The following is a 17,799-nucleotide window of genomic DNA, read 5'->3' as shown; positions in this document are numbered from 1 at the left end:
GAATGAATGGAAAGTGAATCATTATTATGTTGTGTCCATCGAATCAGTCCCTGTTCACTTTTCCTTGCCTAATTTTGTTTGGTTGATGTCATAAATCATTGAGATTAACCTTCACTTAATTAGTAATTACAATAGAACATACCTAATTACAATACAATGAACATGATTCCAATCCAGTAACTTTTTAAGTAATCTTGATTACTGTTAAAAAAGTCATCAGATTGCACAGAACAGTATTAAGGGAAAGATTATCTCTAGAAAAATAATTATTTATTTTTCTCTATTTCAAATCTGCCAGTTTCTTCCACCGCATGTTTTCACTTCTTCTTTACCAGCTTGGTAAAGAATTGTAATAATAATATTATTTCAATGAATAAAAATAAACTAATTTGAGCATACAAAATGATTGGTTAATTGTCATGATTAATAAAATTAACCAATGACATGAGAAGAAACTAAAATAAAAACATTCTTTTTTCAAAAAAATATTTTAAAAAAAAACAATTTTCATTCTATAAATCAACAGAACTTTTATCATAGTAACTTTTATCTTTAATTAAAACTGCATAGTTACTTACAGTAGACAATTACAACATGAATAAATGTTCTACTTGGAATATTCTGTCTATAACAGCATTAGTTATCTATTGCCTTTTAATTTCTTTAACAAATTCTTGGAAAATTGGTAATTCATTGAATAACATTTTGTTTTTGATTTTTATTTGTTTAGTTTTGTTAAAAGTTATAAATTAAAATTATGTTTAATTTTGTTTATGATAGGCACAACTAGAATACCAAATGATAATGAAGAGATTAGAATGGAATTAGAAAATACTCCTATAATGTATGAAGAAATAGAACCTACATTTAAACAAAAACAAAAATGGATATCTCAGGTAAGGTACTTGTTAAGTAATATTCATAGAATTCTTATGTATTTATACTAAACGTTATTACAGATTAAATTGTTTAAAGGATAATAACACTTAGTATATAACTGTAATAGATAAGTTCTTAATGTTTGTTAGCAAAATCTCTTAAGAATGTAAGATGTTTTCAAAATTGATATCCGAAATTTTATTATATTTTAGAAAGTGACTATCAGCCGGTTCTAAGACATACATTTTATTCTATTTGAAATTTATCAATTAGGTGTACTTAACACTGATTTTAATATTCCAACAAAAACTCCAATTCAGTACAGATAGGTTCGAATTTAAGATCACTGAATGTTGGCCGTTACTATTTTTTTGAATGTTTATAACCAAAACTTATGTATTGTACCATTTCAAAATGTTATTTTAACAGTTTTAATCTGTTTAATTCCGTTAGTGTTTATCAAGTTAAGGTACTCACGTTATATTCATAGAATAATTTTTACTTATGTGATTTTAAAAAATACATTTGTGTTTTATTTAGATTTGGAAATCATCATTTAAACTACTTACAATACTTCTTCATTTAATCATAGAAATTTCACTGAATTTTTATTCAAAAAATAAAATAAGATTAGAAAATTAGTTCACTGTTTAATAGGGTCGATGAAAAAGAACTCATTATTTACTCTACTTGTGGCTAGACAATTATATGTTAAACAAAGTTTAATTGTATACATCTAATTTCAAATCAGATTTTATCTACCTAAACGTGAAGTCTGATCATTCAATCAAGTAATTCACCATCTCAGTTTACATTTTTAATTTTTTGATTGAGATCATGAACTGATTGATGTTAGACCACGGTTGGAAACTTAATAATCTCCACAACCCTTATGCTGGTACATTTTTAATGTCAGATAATTGTCGACAGTCATATTTAGTAGTTAGTGCTTACTCTATATTTGGGTTATTAAAATAAGTGGAAATTATTGTCTCGGTCATTTCTAGGAATTATGTAGTACAATTGCAGAACATGTTATCGATTATTAAAAACAAATCCTTTAATACAATGAACTACATTTAACGGGATCTTTCATCAAAACATTCTTTTGATTAGATATGAATCAATCAGAGGGATGTGAAAACATAATGACCAATATAGGTTTGTGAAGATTGTTGAGTTTAAATTGATATCATGGACTGATCAATGTTAGACCACCATTGAAAACCTGAGAGCAGTGGACGACCGTTTTGTCCTAGTAAGGGACTCCTCACCAGTGTGTATCCACGATCCTGCACGTGGGACTCGAACCCAGGACCTTCGGTTTCGTGCGCGAACGTTTAACCTCTAAACCACTAAACTGAAATCCAACGGTGTTCATGTCTAATTTCGACCAATTTATGATATTCCTACACCTTTCACCATTGTCCTAAGTGAGTAACTGCCTTACACTAGACACAGTTGAACTCTACTAGCCATAATGGTAAAAACTAACCAAATATAACTAACAGCTTTTGACCTGATCACTTATAATTCCATGTACACAAAATGTTTACACCTAAAAAAAGACCTAACTGTTATCATAGCAAATTCATTTCGATACTCATTAATCAAGTTCTCAAACTGTTGTATACTAGAACTAGTTTTCTTTATAAATGACTAACTACATTAAACAGAATGAATTAGTTTTACTTTAATATGAACTAGTTTTTTTACATACAAATTACATGTATTTACTTACATAATAAACATTTAATTCAACAATTATATTTAATATTTCAATACCTTATTTTTACGTGTGTGTGTGTGTGTGTGTGATTACATACTGTTTGTACATAAAGTCAATATTGACTAAACGACTACTTTTATTACTACCATTATTAACCTTGTAATAATTATTACTTTAGAGCAAGTGAATAGACATCTAAGGGCAATAACTAAACAAATTAAATTTATTATATACATATATATGATTGTTGATAATAAAACAAAACATTATACAATTATATTGAAACTTTTAAAAGATCCTATTTATCTTTTAATTATAAATGACAGTGAAATGACTTATCTATTCTATAATGGATCAAATTTAGAAAGATATAAAGATAATTAAAATAGTCATCTAAGCAAATAAACAAAATGATCCATAGAATAAATCTTTCATAGTTTCTATTATTATTATTTTAATTTTAATTTAACTAAATGAATAATACAGTAGTTTATTTTTCACTAACAAAAAAAAAACTATTTCCAGGGGGGGGGTGAAAATTATAGCAATTTTAATAGTTAAATTTACCATGGAAAACCTGGAAGTATTGGACGATCCTGAATGCACACTGCTGAGAAATCTCACAATAGGAATAAATAAAAAAAAAGTTGTCTAGTGCTTTCAAGTTTTCTATGATGATCTAGTTTCAATTGACTCATGATCTCAACTATTAAAAAAAATTATTTACTTACAAATTTGATTTTAGTTGTGTGTTTTTCTTTCTCGATTCATGATATTTACAAAAAGTAAATGACACAATTTCTTTTCTTTTGTTTGAATAAAATAAAGACAATTCTGTGATTGTATAATACTTATACAATCATTATCACCTCCACAATGTTTTCCTTTTCTTTGTTTATGTTCTAATGATAGTTGAATGAATGTTTGTTATTATTCTATTCTTGAATAAATTATCAATTATTCTTGTTTTCTTTCAATGCTTACGACTATTATCGACTTAAACCATAAAATTCTATATCAAATAAATATTGAATCATAAAATTATTTCCTGTCAATAAAAAGTGCTAAATACTACTGAATTCATACAATTTAACTAGCAAGCACTTTGAATTGTTGCAAGTAGTGAATATTCAAATTAATTTTTATTTTAATTACATAAAGCACTGTTTAATTAGACAAATAAATTTGACTCAGCATTACTAATATAGAAATATGTTAGATTTATAGCTTTTAATACTGTTTCTTTTAAAATAAAAGTATGATGTTTTAGTCAAAACATAGATTCGTCCCAATAATATGAGGTATTATTATTACTTTGAAGAAGTTCATACAAGTTTGTTGGACGAAACGTTGGAATTATTTAGTTAAATTTCAATCTCTGAGTTTATTTCAAATATAAATTTCACGTATATTGACTTCTCTATACTCGGCGCCAAATTTTTCATCAAAATAATTAAACTTTACCCCATTGCACAAACAAGTGGCTATCAGGACTCAGTAGCTAAGTGGATAACGCGATGGCGTTTGAAGCGAATGGTACTGAGTTCGAGTCCCAGAGTGAACATCAACCCTGAGATGCAGGTACATCCAGCTGACGAGTCCCAAGCAGGACGAAACGCGCGTCCTGGATTCCACTGGTAGCCACTATCCGTCTTTGCTTATAAATATAGTTCTTAGTTTGAAGAAAATACGATACCACAAAAAAATATCACTTTATATATGGGAATTCAAATAATAAATTGTATAACTCGTTTAGTTTCGTGCACAGGAATAATAATATTACTCAAATAATTAATTTTAAACTTGTTTAAATATTTGAGATCAGTCGATTACAAAAACGCTTGAGTGAAAATAAATTACACTATTGTAAAAGTTAACATTTACACCACCAGTAAACATAGTAGTTCCAGGAAAACTAAGTTCAAGGTGCAAAGTAGGATTAAAAAGCATTAAGCTAGATTTTACATTAAAATGTAGCCTTTCTAATTGTTAAAACATTGTAGAAATAATCTGTAATAATAGTCTCATTCAGATAATAATAAATGATATTCAATATTGGTCATAAAACAACAGGAGCATAAAAGAAGTTCTTTATTCTAGACGCTTACAATTAATTCTCTAACAATAAGTGGATAGCATAAGTACTAAAAGATGAATTCTTAACCCAGAAATTATATTTAAGTAGGTTAATCTTAAGAAGTATCTACTATACAATATTATATGGATACTAAATACGATATCAAATTATTACTTCATCGTTTTTATTCTTATGTTTAGAATATAAATTCCGAAACCTGTTACTTTCCCTGTAAATTACTTCTTGCTTCTTTATCACTTAAGAGTTTTCGTCAAAATAATGAGTTGTAATATTAGTCATTTATCTCTAACAAACATACTGTCTTCATCATTTAATAGAGAATAAATATTATCATCTCCATGCACATAATATTAAATGGGTAACATAACGTTTAATAAAGTGTTAATAAAATATTTATACTTTGTAATTTTGAAATAATAAAGTATAATTAATCCCATAAGGTAGTAGGGTTTAATAGGATTAATAGAATAATTTGCAACAAGGTTGAAGGACATTCATTGTCGTGTAAGAATGTATTACATTTGGGCATCTGCTGATTAGTCGTTGATTTTCAAATGATATACTTACGTAACAAAGTCTATGTCTACCAGTTTTTTCAGTTATCAAGGTCTCAAGTGTGAAATATTTTGGTGATAGAAGGTTCGAATTTGTTTAAAATGATTTAACCAAGAGAGATAAATAGATTTGAAAATGATGACTAACTGCTGATAAATGCAAAGTACAATATTTACCAAACAATTGTCAGTATTCTATAGTATTTTGCAAGCTGAATGTTATGAACACTATTTTGTAGCCGAGAACAGAGCATCACTGAATAGAATTTCATAAATTCCGAGTAGTTCAATTATCTCTCACTCTGATTAAGATTATAGACTCTTTTACAAACTTTAAATTTATAAGAAAGCATATGTCAGATGGATTTCAATTTTTTAAAAATAAATTTACTTGTCTAGAAAAAAAATCAAATTATTTACGTAGTTTAGTTCCGTTTAGCAAAGCAAGAGCAGCATATCTACAACTGAAGAACATCTGGAACTCAGAACAACTGTCAAGGAACACCAAGGTCAGAATTTTCAATACAAATGTCAAAACAGTTCTACTGTATGGGGCGGAAACCTGGAGAACTACGGAAGCATTCATTCAGAAGACACAAGTGTTTATTAACAGCTGTCTACGCAAAATATTTCGGATCCGTTGGCCAGATGCTATCAGCAAAAACCTACTGTGGGAGAGAAAATACCGGAACCCATTGGACGAAGAAATCGGGAAGAAGCAGTGGAAGTGGATAGGGCATACATTGAGGAAAGCACCCAACTGTGTCACAAGGCAAGCCCTCACATGGAATTCTCAAGTACAGAGGAGAAGAGAAAGACCAAAGAACACATTACGCCGAGAAATAGAGACAGACATGAGAACAATGAACAACAATCGGATAGAACTAGAATAGAAGGCCCAGGACAGGGTGAGTTGGAGAATGCTGGTTGGTGGCCTATGCTCCACTAAGAGTAACAAGCGTAACTAAGTCTAATTTCCATCACAGTAATTCCAAAGTTCTTAAAACATTGCAGAGAAAGTTTATCACTGTTCATCATATTCGTGTAAGTTATATGTATTTCTAATGAATTATGTTAGCGAATAGATAAAAATAACATAGTTCAGTAACCTAATAACTTCAATTAACTTAAAAATCATTAATAAATTTCATTAAAGAAAATGAACACCATTCAGAACTGTAGATTCCATAAATAGAAATTATAAGAATAATGTAATCAATCGGTTACAGTTCTTCAACTTTATATCAGAATGACAACAATCAAAGTTTATAGATTAGATTCATTTGTTTGAAACAAAGGATGATTAACTTCACTAAAAACCTATATATATATATATATATATATATATATATATATATATATATATTGATAAACGCAATTTGGCCACCAAGACTTTAGAATATGTTACAGTACCTCATGTCACTAGCAGACAGAAACAATTATTATTCTACAATTATAAATGAATATATTTGAATATATATTAGTTCTAAGATCTATTCATTACGACTACTTCTTTAGTCTTCTTAATAAAAGCTCAAATAATGTAGATGGGATACCAGTAATAAAAATATAATGATTAGATATGATTAAATTGTTACATATTATAAGATAAATGATTTTCTAGTATGTAAAAGTACAATAATGATGATAATTTGTGGGATAAACATTCAATTTATGTTTAATTATTATTTTATATTGTTATTATTATCATGATAGAACTAAAAATATAATTAGTCACTTTATTTTCCATTAAATTAATTATATTCTTCATTTGTAAACTAATCCGAGATTACAAATAGGGAAACTGATAACTTGATTTATCACTAGTAATAACTCATCAGTAAATAGTCTTCTAATACAAAATATCGACGTATTCTTTTGAATTAATCGGGTGATTTGTCACTAAGTTCTTTGAATATACAATGGTGTATAAAATGAATCCATAAACATTCTCATATATATTGTAGTATTCAATTTAGTATTCCATACTAGGACGAAACGACCGTCCAGTGCTTCCAGGTTTTCCATGGTGGTCTAGCTTCAATCGACTCATGATTTCAATCAAAAACTTAACAATCTCCACAACACCTAAACTGATACAAATATAATAGTTGGCTCTGTTGATTCATTTCAATTTAGTGACAATATCAAATTCATTGGTAAAGTTACTTCAAATATTTGTCGAATTAATTTTTAAAAATGGTTTTCTTGCTTTATAAGTAATTCACATTTTCATATTAGTTAAGTGTGTTTACAATCAAAACTAGAATCGAGTAAATTAACCTAATGATGGAGTTGACAAACAGTTTAGTCTAAAGATATTTAATACGCAGATTATTATTATTATTATTAAACAATAAGAGTAACATAAATTTTTTAACACGTTCGAAATATATTAAAACTTTTATAAACATGATATGCTTACGGACATACATTTTATCAAGCTGCCTTCAATGGATGAATGAATTTCACTAATTTCCAATTACTCATCTGCGTAAGTAACAATAATTCTAGTTCCCATGTGGTATACAACAGTAAAGAAATACAGTGATAAGATCACATAAATTTTGTAGAATATCTATTCCACTAATGAAAAATGATGGCACAGAATTTTCACTTAATGGGTAACATTAAGTTTGTACGTTTAAAATTCTGAAACGGTTTTTCAAATGAATGGTATCATGATTTTTGTTTAAATTTCATGACTGCGATATAGTATGATACCTTTCTTAATTCCAATAACCGAAACTTAGTCTTTGATTACTTTACATTCTCAATTAGAATGCCTATTCTAAGGTTTTTGTTATCTCATTGATTAATGAGTTTCGAACAAATACAAACACCAAGCTAAACTATTTGTCATTTACTCAAACTGTATAATGAACAAATCGCGTATGTTACGAGACTAGTTTATTTCAAAAAACTATTTCACAGTGTTTAATATGTCTACAAATCCTTTTGTTCCAAGAAACGTATGCATTAAATAGCCCATTACAGTATATATCCATCATCATTATAATGAACTAAACATATATAAACGTATATGAAAAGATGATTGTAAAATATTTACTTTAATAAGCTACCTAGAAAATGATGTATTTTCCTACTTTTATTCATCAAATACATAATTGTAGGTTGTCAGTTGTCGTTTTGCTGGTTTCTAACTTTTTTTGTGGTTCCTTCGATAAAACTAACGGGATACTGTGTATCTATTTCTCTAATATTTAGAACTTCTCAGCATTACTATTCTATGAACCCAAACAGAATCAAAATCCAAGTGTTTGATTCTGATGGTAAGGGCAATGCTTTCTGATTGTAGAGTTAAAATCCATAGCTATGTGTTCTTCAGCTATAATCAGTTTATAGTATGCCCTGCGAGTTTATTAAAAACGTGATTTACCAGGGAGTCATTCGAGTATAAAAGAAGGCTGTAACCCTCAAATGACAATCTATAACATTCAGGTTACATCTTAAAAACAAGATCCAACTTTGAAGATACAATTTATACACTTTAAAACTTTCAAATTAATTAAATACAGTCAAATGTTTGAAGTAGATGAAAAGAAAACTTATGGTAGATTGAAGAATGGTTACTTTTAAACATATCGGTAATATCCAAATATTTTAATAATAATTGAGTTATCTAAGAGTATTATAGATTCAATATACAATGACCATTTATTTTAACCACTACTGAAACCAATATGAACCACACTGAAAAAAATGTTGTTTAATCGGAAGTTATAATAAGTAAAGATAAATCAAATATTCTTTGACAGTAGAACAAACATGCGACAATGAAACTTTTTTAATTAAATGCCTCTAGATGAATGAAATTTAAATTGTCGGTTAGTGAATCTATAGAGTTCATTCAATACACTGACTTTTGTCAATAATTCAGCATGAATAGTATCTACCCAACTTAAAACAACTGTCAATCAATATCAAAGTCATCCTCTTCAATACTAACGTCAAGACAGTTCTACTGTATGGAAATGAAACTTGAAGAACTACCACAACCATCATCAAAACTGTACAAGTATTTATAAACAATTGTCTACATAAGATACTGAATGTTCATCGATCGGATACCATCATCAACAAACTACTGTGGGAGTGGACAAACCAGCTTCTATCTAAAGAGCAAATTAAGAAAAGACACAGGAAGTGGATAGGACACACACCTTGAGGAAATCATCAACCCGCATCACAAGGCAAAAGCTAACTATGAATCCTGAAGGGTAACAAAAAAAGAGGAAAGTCAAAGAACACACACTGAGTCGAGAATTGGAAGCAGACATGAAAAGGATAAATAACAACTGGAAAAGATTGCTCAGGACAGAGTTTGATGGAGAATGCTGGTGGGTTGCCTATACTCCTTCGTGAGGAGGGTAACAGCTGTAAGTAAGTAAGTAGCTGCTTATTTTACTAAGTTTCCCTCTAATAACACCTGGTCATTTGTATTATACAGTCTACAACAAAGTTTCAAAACAAACAATTTTCATTTAATTTTATCAACCTATAATGTTTAAAACTGTATTCTAAACAAGATGATTATAGTTTCTAACTTAATTTACATTTCATAATTATGAAATAGAATAACCTAACAACAATAAATTTAATATTAAATCATACTTATCAAACTAGTAAAAACAATATATGTAGATATATAACCTAATTTTTTAATGCTTGAAAATAGATTAACATTCATGATATAAAGGTCACTTTATTTTTTATTCATTAAATTATTGTTGTTAATGTGTTTATTTTTTACATGAGAATCAAGTTTTTCTTTCTTTCTTTGTTGTTGTTGTCGTAGTAAATCTCAAAGTTAAATTAAATATGAAAAGTACTATTTGTTTATAATTGGGATACTTTGTATGATGATAAGGATAAGATTCATTAATAAATAATTCTAGTTAATTACTATGTAAAAATTACAAAAAACAAGAAACTGAAAACATGATTAGAAATTAGTGAAAATCTATTCACAAGAAATAATGAGTTATAATAATAAGAGTTATTTCCTGAAGTTCTAGTGAGAAAGCTAGGGGTGGCCAGACCAAAACATAGCACAAATCCATGAAGTCACTGGCAAGTGGACTGAGCTATGTTGTTAGGTGTAGAGTACCTGGTTGGGATCCGCGAGATGATAGCAACCGATTGTTAGAGACCTTAAATGACATGGCTCAAAATCGTTTGCAATGGCGCAGGTGCATACACTCTTTGTGTTCTCCCAAATTCTCATCTCCTTATTCCTCCTTGTCTCTTTTTTCACTTCCCAAATTTATTTCACTGGATTATACTCCTTGAATAACATCTTCAAGGTTTAATGTTTCCGACTACTTCTTATACTCTTACCGTCTCTACCACTATGGGATTTGAATCGACAACTGCGTCTCTGTGCTAATGTGGTGTGGTAACTCGAACTGATGTACGTACGTACGAAGTTCTACGTTGTTACTGACTGACTGAGTGAGAAATAATGACCAGCGTAGTTCAACTCACTTAATACAATGGTGGATATGTCGTTCAATTTCGCTGGGCGGAATCGTGGATACGCACTGCTGAGGAGTCCCATATTAGGATGAAACGTCCGTCAAGTGCTCCCAGGTTTCCCATGATGGTCTAACTTCAATTAACTCATGAAATCAATTAATAAATAAATGGTGAATTAAATTAATAATAGACTTTTTTCTAATTTCCTAAAAAACTATATGAATGTATGTTGATGTTAATTTCATGTGCATTTACATGTAATCTGTGATGAATTCTATTCGAACCATCAATAAGTATGAATTACTGAAATCCATGATGAAATTTTTTATGACAATTTTCCAAAGTAGTTATTAACTTCCAAACTTATGCTTAACTTTTCGTAATAAATGTGGTTAACTCTATTCAGCATTCACTGTTAGCTAATCTATACAATGTCTACCACTTAATGTTGAGCAAAATTTAACGATCAAGTTGCTATATAACGATTATAATAAGTGACTCGAAATCAAAGTGAACTTGAATTCAATCCAATCGAAACGTACTTACAAACTTAGATCTTCTTCCAGTCTTCATTTATTGCCAAATCATATATTGAATCTTGGAAGAAATATAATCCCTCTTAGGTAGCTAATCCTTCGGGACTTTGTTGTATTACCACAGAAGTTATAACCTAATAATGTCAGCAGCAACCAGTCTGTTGTAAAATTAAGATGGTTAGAGTTAGCTTGTAAAGAAATTACAAGTGAACAGATAGTAAATAATTTACAAGACTTTTGGAATAATTAAGTGCATTTAAAATAGAATAGAAAATCAATGAATATCAGAATGATCTTAACAGTTAATTCCTCCATGCTTAAGACACCTCACCTAAATGTGACTGAAACAGTGGTCAATTAATGATTATGTTATATCTTGAAGGTTGTTTTATTGATATACCGCGTATAACTGAGTACTAGAACACCAAAAACCCTTCCAAGTCGCAATAAGAAGACAGAAGACTAATGAAAGGAATATTATTCCAAACAGGGTCAATTATAGTACAAAATTGTCAGGTATTTATAGTTTTTAGTAAAAACAAAATCTTCATTACAGTCCACTAATCCGCATACAGGGGGTTATTAGCGTTGTCCAATCAGGAAGCTACACGTAGGAATTCCAGAATATTCTACGAAAAGGTGACTGCATGGAATATCTTCGGCTCCTTCTGAGCCTCCTACAGCTTCCTCGAGTTCACCCGTGGTCCGTCGTCACAGATTGGTTTTTAATAATTCTTTAGGTGGTGATACATAAAGAAGGAAAATTTATTTTTAACTGTGTTAGTAACACAATACACCATAATTAATTACTCTATTTCATAAGATGGTAATATGAATCCATTTAAATACAAGTAATGAACTATAAGAAGAATGTAAAATATTTTACTAAGGTAACAAGGAATATTTTAAAAGTTATATGATCTTCATTAACCACACAAATTTAAGTTATCTACCATTTCCTAACATCTAAATTCAGTGACAATATATTTATTAAACTAAAAGAAATATGAATTGACATAACTTTGAAGCTATTGGCTACAAAATAATTATTCACTTCTTAGTATAGATGGTTAAATTTAATTTGGAAATCTTGTAGTGCAAAACTTGAGCTGTATCATTCACTATTGTTACACATTTGATGAATATAGATTGTATTAGTGGTTTTTGAGTGATTGTAATTGCTTTCATTCTTTAAAAACAACTACTACTGGTTATAAGCAAAGATAGATAGTGGTTAGCAGTGGGATCCAGGACACGTATTTTGTCCTATTTGGGACTCGTCAGTTGGATGTATCTGCATCTCAGAGTTATTGTTCACTATGAGATTTGAACCCAGTACCGTTCGCTTGAAACGCCATCGCATTATCCACTTAGCTAAGACGAGACGCGCGTCCTAGATTCCACTACTAGCCACTAGCCATCTTTGCTTATAATGCTTATGAATTAAGGCAATATCCAGGCAATACGTACAGTATCCACATATCCCAATAACAGACTGATTAATTACAGTCCTAAGCATCAATTAAAAGATTCAAGTAAATAATACAAAATGAATTTAAATACTACTGATATTTACCATCAAAATCAAATGCAAACAACAATATTTTCTAAGGAAACACTCAGCTTCAAGTGTCGAGTATCTCTTATCCTATGAATCTCATATGTTCTTTCTTCATACTTCAGCAATATACTAAGTTATTATTTTCTAAATTTTTTCTAACTATTCATCAATAAAATATCCCGTCAGTTTATCATGGTATATTTTATCATTAATTGGTTTATTATCATTTATTATAATTTCATATTATTCAGATCACTTATAAATAATCCTAGTAGTTTTATTATTCCCAGTAATATAATCCTCATTGATAAGTCTCTGTTAACCTATTAGTATACATAGAAAAATATAATTTCAATTTTCTATAGTCTATCACTTCAAATGATATCTTTTGGTAATATTGAAGTTTATAATAATTTGAAATGTAATTCATTAACATTGTAACCTATAGATTCATGTTAACTAAACAGATCCCTCAAAAGTCTAAATATCATATAAAAAAGGAATTCTTCGGATAAAGAGCTACATCAACTGGATATCAGACACACAATTTTTGTAATTTGCCTGCCCAATCTGATAGATTATTGCTTACTAACTAAAGAACTCTAATCTGTTTTGAAACAGAACGGAAGCAGTTATATAAGATTCAATTATGAATATTTTCAGTTTTATTGATTTAACATTACCGTAAATTATCCAAACTAATCTAAAATTAAAGACTCTTATTATTTACTGATGACAATATGTAACAAACAAGATATAAATTACGATGAAAAACCTTAGGTAGTATGATCCATATGATCTGAAAATGTTTGTATGCAATCTAATAGTATATTAAGATAAATTATTACGAAAAATACACTAAGAGAGATTACATATTCATACATTATTTAACTTATTGTTATCACCTACGTTTCCCTTATAAATCATTTAATATTAATGGATATAATTTATCTAAATACTATTGTAAACTTCAAATATACTAAATTAACTATCCTTAACGATGAGGGGAAAATAAATTATTCGTATAAGATGGGAAGTACATTTCATCCGTGATGTTCAACATCTTCAATACCGCTAAAGTTATAGTTCGGATGGGTTTTTTTTTGTTAACACTCCAACTGATATACATAATAAATCATTATAACACAGAAACTAAAATTCATAATTAAGCCGAAAATATAAAAATGATTTGTGTTTGTAAATAATATTAATTCATAGACTATAAGTTAAATTGATAGTTTCGAATTTAATCAACAAATAAACTGAATAGTAAAAAGATTAAAAACGGTATAATGAAACTCCAAAAACATTATTGTAAAAATAATAAATTTTATTGATTATTTTGGTGAAAACATCGCGTGATGGTCTAACTTCAATTAACTCATGAATTCAATTAATAAATTACTACAATCTCCACAAAATTCCTCTGTTGTTCTTTTAATTTATTAGTGAAATTATATTACTCACTAATTTCAATAGTCAATAGAAATCGAATAACTAATGAAATTACATTCCAGTAATATCTTACAAATTTTTCATTAATATTCAAAGTTCAGTAAGTCCATTTTAGCATTTACAAGCCTAGTTATTTTCTAGAAAATCATTAAAAAAACCAATAAACAGGCAGTGACCAGTGCAGTTCAACCGGGTCTGTTGTGAAATAGTAACGCACTTAACACAATGATGAATATGTCGCTCAATTTCGTAGATTGGTTGAAAATAGACATCAAAACTGTTGGATGCCAGCGCAGTGGTCCAGATGTCAAGCGTTTGCGAGCGAGACCGATAAGTCCTGGGTTCTAGTTTTGCTGGGCGGTATCACGGATTCGCACTGCTGAGGAGTCTCATACTAGGATGAAACGTTCGTCAAGTGCTCTTAGGTTTTCCATGGTGGTCTAACTTCAATTAACTCATGATCTCAAGTATTAAAATAAATATGAATTGAAAAATCTAAATTAGGTCACAGGATATAAAAACTTGAAATCAGATTATGGATGAATGTGCTAATCAAAAAACTTGATCTGACATTTACGTCCTTTAATGGATAAACTAATCATTGTTCCAATCATTTATCTTGTGTTGGTTGTTTTAATCTTCCCATCGACAAGATGAATTAAAATTCACATCATTTTATAAACGAGTGGCTAACTGAACTAAGCAGTTCAGTAAATAACAAAAAACCTTTTGACGCAAACGGTACTGGGTTCAAATGGAATAAGGAAAGGAGGCACATCCATCAAACGAGTCCTCAACAAGACAAAACGCGGATCCTGTTTTCCACTGCTAGACACCATTATTTTTTGCCTATACCTGGTGTATTGTAACTTATTTATTCATCCTATCAAACATAGATAATTCTTGCAAATTAAAAGTGATTTCTGTGCAGTTCAGAATATATATATATATATATATATATATATATATATATATATATATATGATTAGTTATTAGTAAATTTCAACATTTATTTACGTATCATGCAATTAATGTTAATCTTAAATTTACACAAAGTGAAAACAACAGTATTTACAGAGTGGAGTTAATTTACCATATTCACAGGATATTGCCATTCTAACCTTGCCTACATAAACCGAATATTTAAGAAGTTGAGTAGAAAACAATTCTTCACTAGTTATCATTCTCATCTAAAACATTCACATTCTAGTGAATTTTAACAGCTAAACGTATTCATTCCTCAGTGGATTCCTATCTTTTCTTTATATGGATTTAAAGATCCCATAACGTTTCTTTCATAGGTTTGTACTTCGAACTTCAGTCAGTTCATAATTTAACTCAACGGTTTTCATTCAGGATTTGTTAAACATCCAGTGACACTGAATGACTGTCGCTCAAACTGACTGAAAATGGGAATATAGATCATACAATTGAAAATTAGTTATTCAGTTGTATCGTTGATATCATGAACCTGAATTTATAATTTCGATCGTTGGTTAGCTTGTGGATAGGTACTTTTAAGGAATAAGGCAAAATGTCAATCTCATCCTCACTGTTAATATTAGTGAGTAATTCATACTCTAGTAGTAGTACTATTCTTTTACAATTAATTGATCACTTAGTGGCGAACATTGTCATGTATGTCAGGTCAGATCGAATCCTATCGACCAAGTTGCAATGTGGCCACCAGTCTAGGTGACTCGACATCGCGTTCACTATGTTGAGATAAGATGGTTGTTGGAGGTAGTCAATAAAAAACCTTGAACCTAGGTTTTGTACTATTCTGTTTTATATTTTCTATTTCAAAATTTATCATATTCATGTATTTTTTTCAATAAAGAGTCACATTTCTTAAAGACTGTGGATGAGCACTGCTGAGGAGTCCCAAACTAGGACGAGACGGCCGTCCAGTGCTTCCAGGCTTTCCATGGTGTTCTAGCTTCAATTGACACATGATTTCAACTATTGAAATTTCTTAAAGAACTATACAAATTGTATAGTTCAGAATTCTAGAATAAACCATCACACCTATCATTAAATCACAAAGAAGAAAAAGAAAAGTAACAAGTAGATCAATGTCATGAAATATCACGACATGAATAGCTTGTTAAAAAACGATATTGTAAAATGTAATAAATCTAGATATTCTTTGTTAAGTATAGTTAGATACATTTAATTGTTATGCTTGAGAATTGACTTATTCAAGAAGAAAATAATAGTGAAGAAAAACCTGATTAAATTAATGTTTAATTTCTATGTTAGTTCTATTTTAAATTACTACTTTCTGTATTAGTAAAACAAAACACAAGCGTTATAAGGTTGTATTAATATTAAAACAATTGTAATTCTGTCTAGTTTAACATTGTTTTTTTCTTTATTTGTATTTACTTTCATTACTTAATCAGATATCTCAAGGTGATTTACCATGGATACATGGATTAAATCGAGCTGGTGTAAACCAAAAACCATATAATACACTTGGAAGAGAACGTCGATTCTTTTGTAATCCAATGGGATGCGTCTAACTAATATTGATGAAAAACATTTTTTTGAAAAAAAAAACATATAATCATATAACTATGTAATCATATAATCATGTCTGTATACTTAAACAAAACATAAATAAATGTCTTTCTTGTCAATAATTAATAAAAGTGATAAATAAAACTATTTATACAGAAATCAAAAAAAGATAAATTTTTCTATTACAATGAACGATCATAGATGCTCTAATTAAATGTTGATCTTCTTTTTCTCGAAGTTTCACACCAAAGATTAGTTTTGGTTAGTTAACCATTAAAGCTCAGAAAGCACTAGACAGCTACTTTGTCTTAATATGAAAATTTTCAATAGAGTGCACTTGCCTCATAAAGAATCCAACTCATACCCTATTAGTCACTTAGCAAACGCCTATGCTTCAGACTATCAAAAACGGCATCGAACTTTAATCAATTCATGAATTACCTCGAGAGATAATTTCTGGAATTCTGGTACAAAATATTGACCACTGGAATAAGACAACTTTCACTAATGGTAATGGATGACATTAATTGGTGATAAGAAACTGCAAAACTCCCAAGTATAGAAAATCGGCTGACCAAAAGAATAGACCACTTCATAAACAGTTTGGTATAATTGGAAAAATTACGATAATATATGATAACAAACTTTATTTTCTAAGCATATTTACATAACATCATTGAAAAAATATCCGTTATCGGAAACGTAGGAGGTGTAAAATAGTTCATTTTACCAAAATTTAGTAGGCTAAGCTTTGTTAAAGTTTCCATGTAGTAAACAAACCACTTTTCAAACACCCAGGATGTTTGAATAGAATAGAATGATTTAATTTTGTATCAAGTGGTTGGTGATGGTGATTATTAATTCCAAATATTTTTCTTACATTTATTGTTGGAGGACACGTGCATTTTATTAAAAGACCATGACTTTACTCATTTATAAAAGCTAACTTTCTTTCGTTAGATCTC

At 29.3% G+C, this 17,799-nt stretch overlaps 1 protein-coding gene across 1 annotated transcript; it reads left to right on the top strand.

Moving 5' to 3' along the window:
• Nucleotides 1-400: 400 nt before the first annotated feature.
• MS3_00008963 (uncharacterized protein) lies at nt 401-17,232 on the top strand. Its single transcript, XM_051217302.1, has 3 exons — nt 401-685; nt 781-896; nt 16,717-17,232. Exons 1-3 carry the CDS (start codon nt 595-597, stop codon nt 16,834-16,836), a joined length of 327 nt encoding a protein of 108 aa, XP_051073903.1. The 5' UTR covers nt 401-594; the 3' UTR covers nt 16,837-17,232.
• The last annotated feature ends 567 nt before the right edge of the window (nt 17,233-17,799 follow it).

This window comes from Schistosoma haematobium, chromosome 1 (assembly GCF_000699445.3).
Source record: "Schistosoma haematobium chromosome 1, whole genome shotgun sequence".
Classification (NCBI taxonomy): Eukaryota; Metazoa; Platyhelminthes; class Trematoda; order Strigeidida; family Schistosomatidae; genus Schistosoma; species Schistosoma haematobium.
This window is presented reverse-complemented; position numbering and strand designations above follow the sequence as displayed.